Source organism: Apodemus sylvaticus, chromosome 9 (genome assembly GCF_947179515.1).
Source record: "Apodemus sylvaticus chromosome 9, mApoSyl1.1, whole genome shotgun sequence".
In the NCBI taxonomy this organism is placed as follows: domain Eukaryota; kingdom Metazoa; phylum Chordata; class Mammalia; order Rodentia; family Muridae; genus Apodemus; species Apodemus sylvaticus.
In genome coordinates, this window is record NC_067480.1 from 29,229,289 (window position 1) to 29,251,592 (window position 22,304).

A 22,304-nucleotide genomic window follows, 5' to 3' on the forward strand; every position below is an offset into this window, starting at 1 on the left:
AGTAGACATCCCTGAGGGGCAATTAAATTTACATACCAGCATCTTAAACATTTTCATGCTCATTGCTACAGCAACATTGCTCCTAGAAATTTGCCATAGGCAGTGTGTCGATTTACATCACTAAACACGTTGAGAATCTAAAGAGACTAATGAATCCTCTCGGAAAAATTCAAGCGTGTGGTCAACAAACTCCAGCAAAATGGTAATTCCTAATAGTGCACACATCACTTTTCCTTGTTCTTACCACCCCAAGTACTCTTGCTTTAACAGTTGGTAGATATCCGTAAAGCCAAAGCTCTGGGTAACTCTGCATTTAGTAGATCCCATAACCCTATTAAAAATGGGGTACAGAGTTAAACAAAGAATTCTCACCTGAAGAACTTCAGATGGCAGATAAACAGCTTAAAAAAATGCTCAACTTCATTAGTCATCAGGGAAATGCAAATCAAAACAACACTGAGATTTCACCTTACACCAGTCAGAATGGCTAAGATTAAAAACTCAGGAGACAGCAAGTGTTGGCGAGGATGTGGAGAAAGAGGAACATTCCTCCACTGCTGGTGGGGTTGCAAATTGGTACAACCACTCTGGAAATCAGTCTGGCGGTTCCTCAGAAAACTGGGCACGTCACTTCCAATAGATCCCGCTATACCACTCCTGGGCATATACCCAGAGGATTCCCCAGCATGTAATAAGGATATATGCTCCACTATGTTCGTAACAGCCCTATTTATAATAGCCAGAAGCTGGAAAGAACCCAGGTATCCCTCAACAGAAGAATGGATGCAAAAAATGTGGTATATATACACAATGGAGTACTATTCAGCCATTAGAAACAATGAATTCATGAAATTCTTAGGCAAATGGATGGAGCTGGAGAACATCATACTAAGTGAGGTAACCCAGTTTCAAAAGATCAATCATGGTATGCACTCACTAATAAGTGGATATTAGCCTGGGAAACTGGAATACCCAAAACATAATCCACACATCAAATGATGTCCAAGAAGAATGGAGGAGTGGCCCCTTGTTCTGGAAAGACTCAGTGTAGCAGTATAAGGCAAAACCAGAACAGGGAAGTGGGAAGGGGAAGGGGGCTTATGTGACTTTCGGGGAGTGGGGGACCAGAAAAGGGGTAATCATTTGAAATGTAAATAAAAAAATATATCGAATAAAAAAGAACTAAAAAAGAGTAAAAAAAAAAAAAAGAAAAAAGAAAAACTGTGTCCTGATGTATCATATTGCATTATATTTTTATTTATTTATTTTGAAATGTTGAGACAGGTAACTTAAGTACTCTAGGCTGGTGGAGAACTCTCTATGTAGTAGATGACCTTGAACTCCTAGTCTTCCTACCTGTACCTTCTAAAAAGACTGGGATTGTAAACTAGGCATGTATAACCTCAAACTAATATACTCCATCTGAATAGAAAAAGAAAATTGACTGTCAAGATCATCTCTCCAGTTGGGATGAGTCTTATCAGTGCCTTTAACCCAAAGATCCTCATTTTTTCTTTTCTTTTATATTTTTAAAGCTTAAGGAATGTCCTTGTGGTAACTATTTTTCTCATTTTTTTTTTGTGACAGACTAGCTGATGGAACAACTCAATGGAAGAAAGATGTATTTTGTTTCACTGTTTCTGTCCTTCATATCAGGAAGGGCATAGTGCTGGGGGTGGGAGGCTGCTTGGTTTATGGTGCCAGGAGTGTTTTTGTGATGGATTTTTGTCAGGCAGCAGATGGGGAGCAGAGACAGCTAGGCATGAACTTAGGAGTGTATTTCAGACTTCTACCTCACAGTTTCCACAGCCTTCAGAAAGGTGCTACAACTTCTGGAACACTCAAATCATGAGCCTTTGGGGGACATTGCAGCTCCACAGCATAGCACACTCACCTCCCCCATTTCCATTTGTCATGCTTTTCTTTGATAAAGTTTGGGTGAATGACAGGCAGGTAGCGCATCTTTGCAGCATCTGTTCCTGTATCATTTGGCTGGAGTCAAATTGTCCCCTGTAAATGTATCTCTCCATTTGCAATTACTGAATAACTCTTACAGAGTGGTTTTGTGACTATCATCTCATCAAACAGCCATTCCTAGTTTTAACACCTATTAACAGTTTTTAACCAAAAGGTGTACTAAACCGAGGCTGCCAGGTTGTGGCTTTGTAAATTTCCTCACTTTTATTACCTTTGTTAGGTATCATGAGAGATTCACTTTCCTTTCCATTTCTTCATTCATTTATATAAATAAGAACCGACTCTGATTCTCACTGTGTGTACTCGCCACCGCTATCATTAATATCAATATCCAGACAGCTCTTATTAGGTCAACAGGATGGTCGCCATCTGTCCTTCAGACATGCTCTTATTGCTCTATTTTTTCTACTCTCTGGCACAGTTCTGAAATGGTCTCAGATTTTTTAAAATATTTTTATTTTCTATATTCTTTGTTTACATTCCAAATGATTTCCCCTTTCCCAGATCCCCCCTCCCCATATGTCCCATAAACCTTCTTTTCTCCATCCATTCTCCAATCACCTCCCTCCTTTTTTCCTCTGTCCTTATATTCCCCTCCAATGCTAGATCAATCCTTTCCAGGATCAGGACCTTCTCCATACTTCTTCATGGGAGTTATTTGTTATGCAATTTGTGCCTTGGGTATTCAGGGCTTCTGGGCTAATTAATATCCACTTATCAGAGATTGCATTCCATGTGTATTCTTTTGTGACTGGGTTACCTCACTTAGGATGATATTTTCCAGATCAAACCATTTGCCTAAAAATTTTGAGAATTCATTGTTTCTAATTGCTGAGTAGTATTCCATTGTGTAAATATATGGTCTCAGATTTTTAGCTGTCAGGCTTGGAACCAGTTTTCTCCACTAAAGCTGGTTACTGTGAGCACGCCACTGTTCACAGGGAACTGGACACAGACAAGAACATGTGTACATGTATGTATGCAATCACATGAACACAATCTACCTGTGTGTTGGTACCATATACATTGGAAATCATGGATTTGTTTTAATTACTTCGATCCCCCAGGAATGTGACAGGGTTTACTATAGCCTTTTGCCTCTCCACATTGGATTTTTACAGTGGGAAACCTAGTTCTTCACATCTGCTATTTTAACTTTAGCTCTAGCAAGCACAAAGTAGGTCCAAGATCACAAATCTGCACCACTTTGTAAGGCAGCACACGGCAAATAAAATTCTACATTGCCTTTTAGTTTTTCATGCTCAAGGACAGAGTTGGGATACCCAAAGAAGACATCATTAGAAGGTTTTGTCCCCTTACTCTGGTTGTATACTTCCTTTGCAATATAGGGAGACTGTCCCAGTTTTTGTTTTAACCCACTTCAAACTATTTCTCCCCATTCCTATTGCCTGTATTAATCTGTTTCCCTGACTCCAGAATCCACAAGCATGTGGAATGATGTTTTAAAGACTCATTTTCCCAAGTGGGTGCTAACTGTGAGATTTGAATCCTATTATCCACCACCCACTGTTGGACATCAGTCCCTGTTCTTTCTAGGTATTCTTTTTCCCAGCTGAGAAAATTCATAAAACTATGTGCCCTTACCTCACCTTCTTGTTTATATAAAGCAGTAACTTTTTGGTTTGCTTTTATCCACATTTCAATATAGCCCATAAGCAATTCCATATAAATAAATTCTTTTTATTGTATACTATAGTACATCTAATATATTTTTGTAATAGCATCTTATATAGATGTCCTGTAATTTATCAAACTGCTTTGTTTTATATGAGCATGTAGATTTTTATGTGCTTTATAATCATAAGTGATAATGCATTGGATAAAGATGTACATTTTTTATGGATGTAATATCTATGTTAAATTCCTAGATGTGGCATTGCAAACTCGGAAGGAAGAAGGGAATTACATATGAACAATTCCATCCCAAAGTGTCACACCAGCTTGCAATCCAGTTATCAAAAAATGAGAGTGACTGCTTCATCCTATTCTTGCCACCAAGAAAGGGCAAGGAGGAGTTTATGGGAGGATTTGGAGGGAGGAAAGGAAGGGGGACATGATATTATTTGTTGTATTAAATATTTAACTTCAATTGGAGGTTTCTACCTTGACTTTGATCATTCAGTTCCCAGATAAGAGATACAAAACTTTGATATTTATAGTAAGCCTCTAAATCACTACAGCTGGGCAGAACCTACCCTCTCTGCTATCATATCTACTTCCCTGGCAATAACCCGGAGATATGACTTGCCATGTTCTGCATGGGCTACTGTTTTTCCAACTGGCCAGCCCTCATGGCCAGTTTTCATGATCCCTTACCCCGTAGTGTCTCCTATCTACCTCCTCCCTCTTCTCCTCCTGTGGCCTGACTTCTGACCCAAGCCTGGGAACCAAAACTCCACCTACCTACTTCTCCTCTGCTCAGCTTTAGGCTGTAGGTATCTTTATTCAACCAATAGTTTTAAATTGAGGAACAAGGTTAATAACATCTCTTGGTATACCTGAGGATTTCCTCATCCCTGGAGGTAACCAGACCTTAGGTGCCAGCATTTAGCATGAAAAGACATAGAAAAAGACCAAACCTCAATAGTAATTATACCCCCCCCATAGAAGAAAAGACAATTATTTGAAAGATTAAAATCAGGAAGTGGATAGAAAATGGTAAGACCAAACCAAATGTGCTTCTTACAATATTTCTACTCTATCTTCTGTGATATTCTGTGAGATGTGGGTGTAAGGGTTGTATTGTAGATGCATCCATAGATGTTGGGATCCCCAGAGTTCCTTATTCTCTGTATTTGACCAACTGTGGATCTTGTTAATAGTCTCTATCTGTTGCAAAAGGATGCTTCTTTGGGAAGGAATGGGGCTCTACTGATCTGTGGGTATAAAGATAAGCATTTAGGGATTATATTGCTTTAAGACAGTGACAACAGTAAGCTCTCCTTTCAGCAACAGACCTTGCTTTGAAAAAACGGAATAAAAGATTAAAGTAAAACCAAAGAAAAACAAAATCCAGTGAAAATTTGTGTCAAAGTTTTCATTTGAACTTGTCTTTACTGCTCTGTAGGACATGGTGATTCCGGATTACCCTCTCCTGTTTTATGTCTACCTTCATAGAACACCTACCGAGTGCTGTGGTCCTGTAGCCAGTTGCTTTGTGTATCTTTGCCTTCTTACAGAATGTTGTGCTGTTGTTGGTCTTTATAAACATCTAGTGCCTTCTGGGGTCTACATCTGATGAACTGTGCATCAAGGAAAATAGACTGAAAAAGACTCCAAGGACTGACATTGGTGACATTTTTCACCTTCCACAGTATCTGTCCCCTGAAAACATTCCTTAGGGTGATTTTCAAGTAGTCTGCTTGGTATTTTTTTAATTAATCATTCCATTTGTTTATATCTCAAATGATATTCCACTTCCAGGTTACCCCTCCACAAGCCCCCATCCCACAACCTCCCTCTCCTCCCTCCCCTTTGCCTCTATGAGGGTGCTCCCCCACCTACTGTCTCCTGCCCCACCCCTCCAGCATCCCCCTACACTGGGGCATCAATTCTCCCTGGGACAAAGGGCCTTCCCTCCCATTGATATCAGACAAGGTCATCCTCTGCTAGCTATGTATCTGGAGCCATGGATCCCTCCCTGTACACTCCTTGGTTGGTGGTCTAGTTCCTAGGAGCACTGGGTGATCCATCCAGCTGGTGTTGTTCTTCCTGAGGGGTTGTAATCCCCCTCAGGTCCTCCAGTCCTTCCTCCAGCTCTTCTGCCAGGGTCCCTGAGCTCACTCTGGTGGTTGGCTCCAAGCATCCACATTTGCATTGGTCAGTTGCTGGCTGAACCTCCCATGGAGCAGCCATACCAGGTTCCTGTCAGCAAAAGCCTCTTGTCAAAGGCAACAGTGTTTAGGTTTGTGGCTGCAGACAGGTGGGGCAGTCCTAGGTGGGGCAGTCCTCAGATGGCCCTTCCTTCAGTCTCTGATCCAGTTTTTGTCCCTGTTCTTGCTTTGGACAGGAATATTTCTGGGTTAAAAACTGTGAGCTGGGTGTGTGGCCCCACTGATTTATCATTAAGGCAATGTTCTCATGTGACCATTTGGGGGTCTACAGCAGGCTTCTGAACATTGATTCCACCCTCAGTATACCCTGCTATTGAGAAGGCAAGAGTGAATTAACAGACTAGTCATGAAATAAATTGTTTCTGTGACACTGGATGGCTTAGCTCTGGGTCTCACCCTCCTGAGGTTAGCTCTCCAGATGGGACCTGATGAGGGAATTTGAGCTTCTGTGTGGTATCATTTTTATTAAGTGCCTTTGTCTTCAGGGGTATACTTCAATGCCCTTTAGATAAATTGCTTCCATCTTTGATAATGGCAGTGACAATATTTCCAAACTTCACATATCCAAGATCCAAATGACAGGACAAAATTGCACATTGAAATTGCTTGGTAAGGGCAAGATAGGATGTGAAAATCTCATCTTTCTGCTTTACTGAAACAAGTTAATATAATATGGAGTAAAAAAAAAAGCAAATTTGCTACTTATACATGTAATTGTGAGATATATACTATGGTTCACAGCAGAAATTTTACACACACACACACACACACACACATTCATTGAAGTTAAAAATAGAACTTAATTATTCCTAGATTTTAAGTTTTATTTAATTTACTACCTCTATAGTATACATTTACATTTTACAAAGATGATATATTTCTCAGTAAAGTTCCCATCAATGTGTTTTTAGGTTTTGTCAATAGAACCCATGAAAATGTTGATACATTAAAATATTCCTGATATCTGTGACCATAGGAAAAATTACTGAAATATATAATGGCTTGAACATAAATAGCTATAGAGAATATGCACTTAATAAAAATGTATTGTTTGTTTTTTTAGCATTGTTGGTACATTATAGACAGTACCCTGAGTAGACAGATTCCTTGAGGGATAGCCTTGTAGAAAATGGTACCAGACCTACCTTCCTTATGAATATTATTTTGTTTCACTCAATATCATTGACGTAGATGCTAGTTACAATAAAAAAGTACAGACACAGCCACCTGGTGCTTAACTAAATTACTGGCCACTGTAGTGCAGTCAAAGTCATAGACCTTCCTACATTATAATACCTATGGTATGACTCACAGTAGTCAGATCATGGAGTGACATAGTAAATAACTTGGACACTCATCTACAAGTTGGGAGACATAGACCCAAGTATTATTACTGTTTACTGGTTCATTTCTGATCTGGAACATCTGCTGAGTTATTAGAAAATGGGTGATTTGGTTTAGATCAGTGGTTTCCACTCTGACCAATGATAGGTACACATTTTCTGTCATATATGCTATGCCTTAAACTATTTCCTCTCCCCTCAAAACTCAACATGGAAATGAAATTTATTATTTGATAAATTATATGTAGGTATGCCACAGGAAAGTTGCTGTCAGCAAACACTTTTTAAAGTTATTTTTTTGAGGGGGGACATAGAAAAATAGCTCATAGAGCAAGCACTTCCTTTCACCACTTTGTTGAGTTATTCTAGGATCCAACAAAACTGAATGGAGACTTCTCAACCCCTTGGAGGCTGATCCTAAACCAGTCAAGGCCTGTTGGGAGCCTGCTGGTTGGCTGACCTATGTCTGATGGGCTCACCAATGGGAGTAAAGATAGGTTGCAGCAGATAGTTGCAAGGGTTCTGAATCTTACTGTCCAAACTTAATCTGGCCCCCAGCTAGCTTGGACAAATTGTTTTATCTCTCGGGAGTCCCCTCATCTATAGAGGTACCATAACAATACACCTTACATGTGGGACCATAATAAAGAGTTACGATCTGTATAAACATTTTACCAAGACCTTGGAGAAAGGAAGCCCTGGGTAACTGTCACCATCTATGGTGCAATTGCTATTTCTGGGATTCAGGAAGTAGTTTCAGTCACTTCCTGTCTGTCTTTACTTGCCATTCTTCTAGAATCTGCCATTCGTCTTCTTTTGTAAACAAAACATCTGTGGTTTTTCACTACAAACATCATTATCTTTTAATACTGCCTTTGCAGATTGAAGCACATGACACATGTTCATAAGTAGCAAGCAGATCTTGTTACAGTTTAGGATGTAAAATGTTTGGCATGACTGCTCCAGGCCTCTCAGTGTCTAGTGGAGTGTTGTTCCTCTTTGACCAGCAAGAAGAGAGAAGATTCAAGCTGGGGTCATAAATAATCCCTGTGTTTTCTCATTCCCAGTTCTCTCGAGTACGCTGGTGGAAATCAATGAGAGCAAAGGAGTTTCACTGCAGCTTTTAACCCAGGGTTAACAGTGTCTCTTGTTTTTCTCATCTTCTGTCTCGTAGCCCAAAGGCTATGAGGCTATCCAGTTATTTTCCTCACCTTCTGCTCCTACTGTGCTATTTTATATCATCCGGAGAAAGGTGGCCTCCTACAGAGCAGGAAAGAAGAGCAAGCTCTTTCATATCCCAAGAGAAGCTTCTAGAGACCTTTTGTTCTCAATGGACCATTTTACTTTATTTTATCTTATTTGTTGAGAACTCCAGAAGTACACTGGACTAATGTCCAGCTTATAAAGCTGAGCTCCCGATCTTTGGAAGGCTGAAAACCCCCTTGGTTGCCAGTGTGTGTGAGCTCTAACACAATCATCCATTGGCCTTGTTTCCTTGTCGAGGGTCCACGTCACCACCATTCTCATTTTGAGCTGTCTAGAGAGAAGATGAAATGTGGACTTGCCTCCAGGAGAAAAAATGATGTTGGTGGAAATGAGGAGTGACCCCAGGAACCATGGCTTGCTTAGCCACAGCTAAGCAGGAATTCATGAATGGAGAAGTGGTGGGCAGGTTGGATAGCTCATATTTGAGAAGGAGGGGTTTCAAGGACAAAGGCTCTTGAGAGAGGATTCTGTCAGTACTGTGGACATGCTGTGGGTCCCTCATACACACAGCTTGGGTACCACCATATGTTGCAAACATCCTCAGATAGTTGGGTATAAAGCTCACTGACACTCACTGCAGATACCATTTGGGGTGTGAAATTAGGCTGGTAAATAGCACGTGAGGGCAAGCTTTCCTTTCTCTGCTATTTGTTTATTGCTCTTAGAATGAATTGTTTATACACTCTCACTTTTTTCTCTATGCATGTCTCTCTGACCACAGAAAAGATGCTGATGTTTACATACTGAGGCTAGCTCTTACTCCACCTGAGGGCTGCTCTTGTCATCTTATAAGTCTATTTATTATCTCTAGATAGTAAAGAATTAACAAAAGCAAGAAAGCAAGAAAGCAAGGAAGCAAGAAAGAAAAATGTCTATGTCCCAGTTTGGGCAGACTTAGTGACCCATTTTGAAATTTGGATATTTTTATAACTCAGCAGCCCCAGAAGGTTGTACCTCTAAAGGACAGGGCTTTGAAGGAACAGATCCACCAAGGAACCATTCCCTTTATTCATCCATTCCTCCTCTCTCATCATGTGCACCTGACAGACACTGTTTCACAGCCGTGTAGGTGGTGGGACATCCTGGGGTAGTATACTGAGCCTGGTATTCCCAGTGCCTTGTAGCAGAGAGGTTAGCAAGCCTTCCATGGAGGGTATCTAGGCCAGAGATGGTTCTCCATATTCTATAGATGCAGATGTGCACACATGCAGTGCTCCATGCTCTAAGATTTCTGTTGGCTAACACTTAACTACTTCTTGACCCAGTATACACAGGGTGTGTGGTTGCATGCACAGTGATGTTGAGTTTTGGGCACTTTGAGAAAATGAATTTTTTTAATTATTTAAATTTAGAGATTATAGGTATATATCTTCACAGGGTACAGCAGGATCGTTTATACATGTCTATATTGTACAACTATAAGATATTTATTACCATTCTAGATATTTAACATTTATCATTTCTTCATGATGAGAATACTCAAAACCCATTCTTTTAGCTATTTTGGATTATCTCATGCAATATAGTGGGTTGCAATCTCTCCTTTATATAGTGGTATAGAGGGGTATTTGATTCTCTCTGGCTGTCAATTTGGATATGTTAACCATACCTTTCACTCTTCTACTCTGAAATCTCTGCTGCTGATTTGCCTGCTGTCTATTTCTGTAAGTTTGGCCCCTTTAGAGTCCATATTCTTGTCATCTCTGAGAGTTGCAAAATAAGAATGACATCTTCATTTTAAAACATTTTGGCATATATGTATCTGGAAAGCAATTCATTTATAAAAGTGCCAGACAGTTGCATTTTGTTAATCATTTGGAAAGATGAATTCCATCTAAGATGCTTGTGAACAGGACAGAGATAATGAAAACTTGGAGGGACAACACCAGCACATGGAGATATTTCTCATATAATAGAAAAAAATGTTCAACAGAAATTCAGACTCTTCTATGCTCAGTTCCTTACAGATCACTAAGAGTTGCTGACACCTCAAAAGTTTTACATCAAAATGTGTTCCTAGTGCTACTCTCTGAATGACTCTGGGTCTATCTCCTGTCTAGCTCTGCACTTTGGACAGTTAGTAATAATAATATCCCCACCTCAAAGTAGGTATGATGGCACACCTTCAGTCCCAGTAATGGGGAGGTAGAGCAAAAGTTCATCTCTGTCTACAGGTCTACTTAGCAAGTTCCATGCTCTCTGGAGCTTCACAGTGAGATCCTGTTTTGAAAACTCCCATCCCGACCCACAGAGTTGCCAGTGGATCTGATGTATGCAATGCTTTTACCATCACAGGTGATACAAACATCCTTTAGAATTTTCCCATGCCCCTGGAGTATGATTTTGCTATGGACATAACAAGCGATGGACATATGTAAATGGCGTCTTGAAACCGTTATCACGGGCTACTTAGTGGCTCTTTTTCCGTCACTGGTGAAAGTGGACACTAACTTAGCTGAATGCATGTAATCTATGTATCATGTTTTACCCCATTGCTTTCAAATTCCCTTTATAAATGTCTATGCTTTATTAAGTAGCTTTAATTATTGTCTCGTTAAGACCATTGAGTTTCCAATTTCTGTCCCATTCTTCCCCAGACATACTTCCAAAATAAAACTATTTTCCTTAAAAACCTTTACCTTATGGATAGTAAACTTTCATAAGGAGAGTTACACTTTTTCCTTAGATGGCTGTCAGAAATTTTATTACTAGGAAATGGCTTTTGATTTGGATGAGTTAACTATGGCCTTTAATGAAAAAGGTTTTTTTGAAAAAGTACCTTTTACTTATCTTGCAGTAGAATGCTCAGAATTCTTCTAGAAAGAAGTGTGTGTGTGTGTGTGTGTGTGTGTGTGTGTGTGTGTGTGTGAAAGATAAAAGCATATCAAAAGAATTCCCCTTCCACCAGACTACCTTTCTCTCATATATAAACTTGATTATTTCTAGTTTCACTAAGTAGAACAAATGTACTTTGTATTTTCCATTTAGGCACCCAAATTAGTTGTTTCCGTGTGTGTGTGTGTGTGTGTGTGTGTGTGTGCTAAAATATATACAGCATGATGCTCCAGCACCCTCACCTCTACTGGGGCCACTTAACTCTTCAGGCTTCTAAAACAGAAGCTCAGAATCCCCCAAGCAAGAGCGGCCAATCTTTGTGCCTCAAACTTCCATTCACCACCAATCTAGATTTGTCTCTGTGTTTATCACTGTTTTAATATGTGATACATTATAGTCTTCATCTATTTTGTGACTGGCTTATTTTGTTGAACACCAACAGCCTCAGATTTTATCCATATAGTAGCATATGCAAGAATTTCCTCCCCTTGGCACGAAATAATATTTCACTGTATATACATATTCACTTGGATGGTGCTGGGTAATGGGTTCTTTCCACACTTTAGCTGTTAGGCATAATGCGGCCTTTAGTCTTGAACATACAAGTTATTTCATTAAGACCCTGCAATTTGCCCTTTATAAAAAGGACAAATGAGCCATATGAATCAAAATCTGTTTGACTTCTTGATGAACTACCATAGTGTTTGTCCAGGTCCAATGAGCTTACGATTAAAGGTCAGCCCTCAGGTTGGCGCTGTGGAACACAGCATTACTTTGGAGAAGGTGGGAATTAGTAGGGACATGAGATGCTTTTGAGTGAGTTCCTATATAGTTCTTGAGAGAAGGTTGTAAAAGTTCAAGCTAAGCTATTCCCCAAACCCTTCTTTTCCTCTCTGCTCCTGCTCAGCATCTGACCTCTTCTTTCTGTTGATATTCTGCTAAGATGTGTCTATTCATTGCCCTTGCCAGAAGCTGACCAACATTCCCCAGTCCATTGCCCCAGTTTTGGGCCACACAAACCTCCTTTATAAATATGTAGGCTGAGCCAAACAGCCTTGTTTCCTTTCTGATGTGATAAAATTGACTAAAAGCAACTTAGGAGAGGAGAGAATTTATTTGCGTCACACTTCCAGGTCACAGTGCATCAATGAGGGACATCAAGACAGGAGCCCAAGAATCATCTTGGAGTAGGAGTCATAGAGGAATCCTGCATGGTTCATTCACAGACTCATGCTTAGCTAGCCTTGTTCTATAGACTTGGGACCACCCATCCAGGGAAAGACTGCCCACAGCGAGCATCTACATCACTTACCAATAAGATACCCCACTACACACACACACACACACACACACACACACACACACACACACGCACGCACGCACGCACGCACGCGCACGCCTGTGGGCCTAATTTTGGCAATTAAGACCTCTCTCAGGTGACTCTAGGCTGTGTCAAGTAAACAAAAAGTGTTTTACTGTCTGATGAATAACTAGCCAACACATTATTTCTATACTATTTTAAAACTTCCAATATGGTATCCAGTTTTTCATCTTGCTAACACCTGTAATTCTTGTTTATTATTTTGGTAGCAGTCATTGTAATGTGTTTTAAGTATTAATAGTATTTCCTTGAAGTTCTGAGAAATGTTATCATTTCTCAAATAATCAGTGTCTGAATTAGGTTGCAATTGTTGTAATAAAAGGCCATGACCAAAAGCAACTTGAGGACAAAAGGGTTGATTTGACTTACATAGCCTAGGTCACAGTCCATTATGGACACCAAACTGGGATCTCAGGACAGGAACCAAAGCACCAACCAAGGAGGAATGCTACTTGCTAGCGCACTCCCCATGTCTTGTTCAGTTTGCTTTCTTATAGCCTCCTGGACTATTTGTCCAAGAGTGGGACCACCCACAGTGGCTGGCATCTTTCATATAACTTATCAAAGAAGAAAATGCCCACAAAATTACCTATAAGTCAATGTAATGGGAACATTTCCTTAAAGGAAGTTGTGTCTTCTTAGATGATTCTAGCTTACGTCAAGTTGATGAAACCCAACATGGTTATCAATGTTGAGCATCTTTTCACATGATAGTGACCATGTGCCCATCTTCTGCAGACAAGAATCCATGAAAAGACCATGCCTTAGTTTTTCAGTGCCAAGATTAAAGATTTGCATTGCCAGGCCCAGCAAAATTACCCTTTTTAAAAGGGAAAGTCTTGTTTCAGAGAGAACCAGTGCACAAAAGGTTACACTAGAACCTTACTTTCATGTTCTAAAGTTTTCAAATGCAGTCCTGTGGTCTCACTAATTATAACCATTGACTTGCAGCCATTGTGACTAAATTCCATTAGTCTATTTTGCTTTCTTTCCATGAACCTTGTTCCTCATATTCATAGTGTTTAGAGCTCTGTGTCTCAATTTAAACCAAACTCTTCACAATTCCAAGTAACAGTAGCACTGCTGTAGCAACACATTCTAATGAGAATGTTTTACACGTTCCAATGAGAAAAACAATTCCAATGAGAAAAACAATAACATATACCTCCTGGAAGACCTGGAACAAGGGCACGTATGTAGTGGTGAGAGGACAACTAGTGGGGATCAGATCTTGCCTTCCAGCATGTGGATTCCGGGATCAAACTAGAGTTTTCTGGCTTGGTAGCACGTGTATTTACGATCTGAATCCTTTTGCCTTTCCATAAGCATTTTTTTTAAAGTCAGTATCTGAAACCTTTAGAATTATTTTTCCCTAGTTTTAATAGTGCCTATCTAGATATTTGGTAACCTTGCATTCTAGTCTTATCTAATCTCTCAGTTATAGTTGCATAATGATGCCCATCATTTCAAAAACCATTTAGGTTGAAAAACAGATAGGCATTGTTGAATTTTAAAAACTTCTCAGCAGAAGGGGGAAATCGTGCTTCAGGCTGTACTTCAGATAGAATACTTTTTGTGTCTTTGGTATTAGCTGGAAGCAAGCAGCATAACGGAAGTCAAGAAGGGGAAGGGTTTGGGGAAAGGATCCAGCCAAGAGAAAAGCTTAATAAGTCTTTGTTTTGCAGACTCACAGCCTCCTGGTTTCCTGCTCTCCTTGAGTGCTTGCATTTCTGATTGATCGAAAGTAAACTTCTAGTGACCTATGATTTCAAAGAAATGCCAAATTAAAGGAAAGATCAGCATCAGCCACTTTAAAAGAGGGGTTGGAAGAGGGAAGATGTTCTTGAAGCATTAGATTTTTAAAATATTTAACTCTATTTATAGTTTGTAAGCATTTGTCCTGGAGGAAACTTGGAAGAAAGACAGGGAAGAAATTCTGCTTCTGAGTGTCAAGGAGCATGCGCACTCGTGCAGGGGGCGTACCCCTTTGGTGTACATCCAGTTGCTCTATCTATCAGAGTAAGCTCAATGCACCGTACTGATCTCTTGCTCTGTTTCCTATCACCCATCTGCAGGTCACCTATCTGGGCAAAGTCTCTACCACAGGCATGCAGTTTTTGTCTGGCTGCACGGAGAAGCCAGTCATTGAGCTCTGGAAGAAACACACACTGGCTCGAGAAGATGTGTTTCCGGCCAACGCCCTCCTAGAGATCCGGCCATTCCAAGTGTGGCTTCATCACCTTGACCACAAGGGTGAGGCGACGGTGCACATGGATACCTTCCAGGTGGCTCGCATTGCCTACTGCACAGCCGACCACAACGTGAGCCCCAATATCTTCGCCTGGGTGTACAGAGAGATCAACGATGACCTGTCTTACCAGATGGACTGCCATGCGGTGCAATGTGAGAGCAAGCTGGAGGCTAAGAAGCTGGCGCACGCCATGATGGAGGCATTCAAGAAGACTTTCCACAGTATGAAGAGTGATGGGCGAATCCACAGGAGCAGTTCATCTGAAGAGGCTTCCCAGGAATTGGAATCTGATGATGGCTGAAGGAACTTAAGATGTTCCAGCAAAGGCAGCATTTGAGCAAGGCGTTTCAGAAGCTAGATGTGTCTGCAATGATTCAAATTTGGTATGAAAAGACTGCCAACCTATTGGCTGATCATGCTTTTTAAATTCAGAAGAGCGATTCTACATCTAAAGAAATGTTATCATTAATTATGTGACATTGAAATCTGCTGCTGCCGTGACCTTGAGGAGAGTAGAAGTCCAGATGGGGAGGAAGGTTCCAGACTCTCCTCTCGATTTTTTTTTTCCTCTCCTATTCCAACACTTCCTGCTGGGAGATCTCCATGCCTATTTTTTTTTTTTTTTTTACCATTCTCAGGCATTCCGTGGCTGTAGTTTGACAGACTGTTCCAATCTGCCTTATGAAATCCAACAAGAATGTTAGCAGCATCTCTGTGATCCCTAGGCGGGCGGGTGGTGTGGGGAGATGCTGCTGGTGTGGAGGCTGCAAGATGGAAGGGACATTTCCAGGCAATGACTGGTTGCTTCTCTCCCTCGGCATCTTTGCAGACACTCTCCTCAGTCCGTGAATCCGCACAGCTTGGATTGAGCTTTATAACTAACAGCACGCTAGATGGCAGTTAATTCGCAGTTAAAGATAATGCTGTTTATTCACATGAGTATATCAAGCAGTACCCTCCTATTGCGTTTACTTCCTCTGTTTTCTTAGAATTCTCGCAACTAATGATCGTTCCCCTCCTCCCGCCACCATATTCTCTCTCCTTCCAGTCTCCCAGAAAGGGATGAAGACAACATACTACAGGACTTCAAAGGGAAGAAAATAACGAATTAAATAAATAAACGGTCAGCAAACCAACCAGGAATCTCAGACATCAGAAACCCAAGTAAAGAAGTGAATGAGTGGCCAGAGTCTATAGAGGCTTCCCCTTTAGCAAGCCCTGATATATAGTAACTTCCTTGGTTCCCAGTCTTGTTGAATGACTCCTTTCGAAAAGTTTAAACTCTGACATGGCATTGCCCTGAAAGTCTTGCCCCCATCATTTAACAAGGAACTCAAGTAGGAAATGAGTGAAATCAAGTCAGTTTGCCTAGAAATCCCATGTCTTTCTGGAAACCTAAAGGGAAATGTGATCGTGTTGTCCTGAAGGTGATTATCTTAGAGTCTGAGTGACCCCTTTGACCATCAGTTCTGAAAAATGATTCTCACTGGTAACTTGACCTCTCTCAATTTCGGGATCTTTGCCACTCATAAAAAGTCATGGAAAATATACACATTTAAAGTGAATAGATACATTAAGGTGGCAAATGATCTACTTTTTCCAAGTAATATTGTTCCTTTAAAAGGTGTGTTTTTATTTCTGGTGATGTCAAGGGCAACGGGGTACCTTAGAAGCCTTAAGTGAGAGCTAATATAATCCAGACAGCAATGGTGTTGGTATTTTTGGTCTGTATACCCGTGTGCCCATGTATAAGTTTGCGTGTGTATATGTGTGCATGTGCATGTGTGTGTGAGTGTGTGTGTGTATGTGTGTGTGTATATGTATGTGAGTGTGTGTGTGTGTATGTGTGTGTGTGTATGTATGTGAGTGTGTGTGTGTGTGTGTAAGTCCCTTGTGTGGGTCCAGTTTCAAGGCATGTACAATAAGCATGGAGTTGTATTGGTGAAGACTCACCTCCTGAAGATATGCTTGTTGCTTTATGATATATGTAAACTATTCTTTAGAAAAATGCATTCACTCTTTAATAAAAGTATGTTTGTGTTGATAAAGCCAGGGTGTTTCATACTTTATATGAACTTCCCTTTTTTTAAGAAATGGAAATTTGACATGTAAAATAAATCAAACTTGGCAAACAGGGCAATTTTATCTATTTTTTTTAATTGATCAAGCATAGGGCATTCCTTGTGTTTAGAAATCTTTTTCAATTTGTTTTTCAAAGCTGGATGCCCCTTAACTGTGACAATAATGCTATTAATGGTATTGACCTTCATGCTTAATGTGATGGACTTATTTCAGAGAAGAATGTTTCCAAACATTTTGCAAATAATTTCCATTTAGCCCCTCCTCCACTCATGTACAGGAATTGCCCATCCTGAGTCTGAAAGGTAAGCCTGGATTGATACCTTTGAAGAGTGGATAAAATTGTCTCCCCTGGGCTGTGATCTCTCAGAATGGTCACATTAATAAAGCAAAGAAGCTGGCTGTGTAGCAATGTCCTTCACAGAATCAGCAATGAACAAAAAGACTTTGAAGGAGAAAGTATGGGTGCCTTCTGCACAGAAGCATTCAAGTGTGGATTATTACCAAATTCTGATTGAAATGGCACTCCTCTGGAGTTAATGTTCCCCCCAATTTCAGTATCATACTCTTGTCCTTGAGTTGCAAAAGAACAAGAGAGGAGAAGGGAGAGGAGGGGGAGATAGGAGGGAAGAGGGAAAGAGGAAGCAGAGAAGGAAGTAAGAAAGAGATGGAACGGAAGAGCCTAGCCAGTACATCTCAAAGCCGTGGCATCTCCCGCCCTCAGTAATCGGCCGTCAGAAACCCTGTGCACATGGCTATTCATTACAAAAGGTTTTTGCTGGAATTCTCTTTTACGTATGAAGTGTCACATGCTATGTAAATGGTTCGGATAATATCAACACTGGTTTCTGCTTGGGAAGATGGGTAAGTAATTGAAGATAAAGACAGAATGACATCTTTGAATTAACTGATGAAGTCTTCTTGACAGCCCGTTGTCTGTCACTCCTCTATAAGGGATGTTCCAGCCTTTCATTGTGTCTTAAGTGTCTCCTGTTCCCTCCTGTACTGGAGTCTCTGTGTTCGTGGCCACACCACACCCTTCACCTTCATGATCCTTAACTCCTATGCAAGTCAAACAACCCAGTGGTAATATGGCCATTACTATAGCTTTGAGTAACCTGAGGCTTAGATCTACATCCTTGGCCATGGGGACCTAGCCAGGACTTGAGGGTTTTGCATGGTTGTTGTGTTGAAACAAGATCCATCTTTGAATTTTCATTTCCTCTCAAAACCTAGTTTATTTTAAATGAGAATACTAAACCATTATAAATAAGCCTCTCCCTACTCAATTTTGAAGTGTTTGTTTTACAGGAACAAAAATTTTAAAAGCCAAGGTCCAAGAGATATAACCAATAACATACAATTTTGATTGAGTTAGTTATTTCTCTCTGGTTATGGGCAATGGACAAAATTCTCTGGTTATCCCACATCAAAAGACCCCATTGCATATATTTTCACTAGGGTACACGAAAACTTTGAATGAAGAGCTGAGGAGATGGCTCCACACCTAAGAGTGATTGCTGATCTTGCAGAGGACCCAGGTTTGGTTCTCAGCCCTCATAAAAGATGCATCCCATACATAGGCAACTTCAGTTTCAGGGGATCTGATGCCTGGCATGGGTCCTGTTATTCAGTGCCCTCTATGAGCACTGAGTGCACATAACATGAAACTTTAAAACCTAAACAATAGGAACAACAACAAAACCCCAAACCCTCTGAATCAATTCTTTCTGCTACAGGATTCTATAGTTTTATGTTATTTACGGTGTTTTCCAACTATATATCTATCTTCATAATTACACAAATGCCTATTTAAATCTCTTGGGTGTTAAGTTGTTTTTAAGATGGTGGAAATCATCTTTGTGGTGTTTGGTGGTATTCATGTTTTATCTCCTCCATCCCTGGCAGGCAACAGGAGGACCTATTTAAGTTTCTTTTAGAGGGCTGCTGAATGGATGGAAGGCTGGCTACATAGTGGAGGAATCATCGTGTCTTGGATTCACAGGTTCAAGGACAAAATCCTGGAAATCTGGAAGGCTCCCTAGGGTTTACTTTTCCCAGTTTCATCAAAGATGAAAGAGTAAAAAAGAAAATAGCTTTTTACTGAAGTAAAGCATTAGTGCTTAACTAATTATAAAGAAAAATTGAGGATATTTGGTTAGATGGGGGAAAAAAGCAATGCTTGGTGAACCATGCAACTGAAATACAATATGCATGACTCAAGGTAACAGATATTTATGGCAGCACCTAGGTTACAGATTACAGCATGCTGGTCATATAGTGGTTTCTACTTGTTTCTGTCATTTTTACCAATGGGGTATCAAAGGAGGCACATTTCCATTCTCACAGTGGGATACATGAAGATTCAGCTGAGTTCTTCACAAGACTCATGATGCAGAAAACATTATTTTCTTCTAACCCTTAATTTTTTCTTCTCTCGTATTTTCTTCTTCTGTCATCTTAACCCCCTTCCTCCTTTCTGCCTTTAATTGCCTGTATTTTACACTATGGGCTTCTTCCACTTTTAGGAGGGAAGAGAATATGTACTATGAATCTGAGACCATACATGCTCGGGTTCATGTTCCACTAATGCAAGGTCTGACACTATTGTTGGACACCATATGCATTAGATACTTTCTTGCTGTGTGTGCTGGTTGGCTTTTTGTCACTCTGATACAAGTTAGCTAGGATCATCTGGGAAATACAACCTTAATTAAGCAGACGCCTTCATCAGATTGACCTGTAGGCAGCTCTGTGAGGACAATTTCTTGATTAATGATTCATGTGACTGGGCCCATCTCCCAGATATACGCTAGACTAATTTTAATCTAAGATGAAAAACTTGTAGCCATGAGAGGCAACTCCAAAATTCTTATTGCTCTCCAACAATTTCTGTGAGATGCCAAGGCTTGGCTCTTGGATCAAGTTTATAGAATACATTGTTCAGTAAAAGTAAGTATGCGTTCTTTTCATTAAGAGTTGTCAGGTCAAGTGTGGATACTTTGATCCTTCTTAAGGTGGATCAAAGTACCCATGGCTCACAGCCAACCAATAGACTGAGAATAGGGTCCCCAATGGAGGAGCTAGAGAAAGGACCCAAGGAGTCGAAGAGGTTTGCAATCCCATAGGAGGAACAATAATATGTACCACCCAGTATCCCCCAGAGCTCCCAGGGACTAAACCACCAATCAAAGAATAGACATGGAGTGACCCATGGCTCCAGCTTCATATGTAGCAAAGGATGGCCTTTACAGACGTCAATGAGAGGAGAGGCCATTGGTCTTGTGAAAGCTTGATGCCCCACTGTAGGGAATGCCAGGCCAGAAAAGTGGGAGGGGGGTAGATCAGCAGAAGGAGGGGAGATAGGATAGGGGGTATTCAGATGGGTAACAAGGAAAGGGAATACCTTTTGCAATGTAAATAAAGCAAATATCCAATAAAAAAAAAAGAGTTGTCAGGTGCAAAAGTCTCCACAAGAGGATGTGTGTGATGTCAAATACCAGCCTTAATAATAATAATAATAATAATAATAACAAAAAATTGAAAGGATACAATTGCCCTGGGACAAATTCTAACCCATCTCCATATGGACAGTTAAAAATAAAAGATATTTGTTGAAAATGAATCCAAGACCTGGTCTTGGCTAGTTGAGCAAAGCTGATGTTTACAAAGATATGGCGGTGGTGTTTATTTTGGAGTTTTCCAACAAAATCATTTGGGGTTTTGTATAATCCATCAAAATTGAATGTTTTACAAGAGTCCTAACAAATTTTGCTTTGAACATTTGGTTTTCAAATATTCTCATATCCTGCCCAAATCTTCCCTGGCTTGAGTTGGTGGGGGATCTTATTAGAAGCTACTCATATCCTTAGGAAATAGAATTTAGAAAATCTTCTATGTATGCAAAACACAAAACAAACCCTAAACATGTCTAATCTCCTCCCCCCCCCCCCGACACAGAAATAGAGCAATTGAAATAACTCAAATGACACCTATTTCTTTTCTCAACAAACTTTGAAGTCTCCTCTTTGCTAATAGGTTATTATCTCTTTAAATTATCAAGACACTAAGTCAATGTATATATAGCATCCTATGTGTGTCTGTCGTATGTTGGTATCACAGGTACATCCATTGTAGTAACCATCTTCAGTGGTCTGATTTGTATTTCAAGATCATCATTGTGAGCTTTTTCAGGTTTGCAGGAGCTTGGGATCACACTGATCAAAGCTGACTTAAATGATCAGCTCTTTATGGCGTCGAGGCATTGACTCCACCCAGATTGTGCTCTCTTCTGAGTCTTTAGTAAACAGAGCCAATGTGAATGGTGCATGCAACCTGGTTCTTGAGACTGTGAAGTAGTTGATAGTATAACTGTTCTGCTTTAGTGTGATCACTTGTTGATTCTCCTCCTCCTCCTCTTCCTCCTCCTCTTCTTTCTTCTCCTCCTCCTCTTCTTTTCTTTTAATGTCTTTCATTAACCCCCACAACCAGTTCATGAGTTGCGGAAAGGAAGGGAGGTGACATTTGAACACACAAGCTGTGCCAGGCACCACCTCAGGGGATATTTATGTAGGAATATGCCTCCTCTGGTTGGAAAAAGTTCAATCAGAATTAAAGATCATACACACTGAAAATAAAACCCAGCACACTTCACTACACCACAGCTTTGTCAGTCAAGGGCAGCACCGCCAGTGGCTCTGGGATCATTGTGTGGAAGAAAGATACCATATCTGGCTATAGCACTTGCCTCACTACTAATCTCAGAATCCAAACAACTGTAGACTGTCTAAGATGGTCTTGTATCTTAGGAATGGTGGTATGAAAAAAATGTTTTTATAAATGCAATATTTGTCTCCTTAGTGGCATTTCTTCCCTATTACTCTTCAGAAAAGGTGTGACACAGTCCATATGTTAGAAATATGACAAAGCTCAGGAAGAATTCATTCTAGGGACCCAAAGGATGAAGTTTATAAGTTCCCATTCACTGGAACCTGGGGATAAAAGTCTGTCACTATTCTTACTCCCAGAATCTGGACCACAAGGCACAAGTCTCAGTTTTCTTCTTCCTCCACCTCAATCCTGCCATTGTCACCAGGTCCTGTAGGACTGTGGCAGGGAGGGGCTCATCTCGTGACAGGTGACAGGAAAATTTGAAGAAGGAGGCAGAAAGCTATCGCCAGATGTCTGCTTCATCCAGAGTTTGGTTCAATCTTTCTAATAACGTCTTAGTATCCGACTTTAACCTTTTGATTGTGTAATGCCACAGAATATACAGCAACCTCCTCAGATGAGTCTTCTAATTAAGCACACAATCTAGT

General features: G+C 40.4%; 1 protein-coding gene across 1 annotated transcript in view; it reads left to right on the top strand.

The window, feature by feature from the left end:
* Positions 1 to 17,034, top strand: part of Pid1 (phosphotyrosine interaction domain containing 1) — a 223,383-nt gene extending 206,349 nt beyond the window's left edge. Inside the window, exon 3 of the mRNA XM_052193443.1 lies at positions 14,732 to 17,034. Within this exon, the coding sequence (XP_052049403.1) occupies positions 14,732 to 15,208 (477 nt within the window). The 3' untranslated portion in view covers positions 15,209 to 17,034. The remainder of the gene's footprint in view (positions 1 to 14,731) is intronic.
* Positions 17,035 to 22,304: the final 5,270 nt, after the last annotated feature.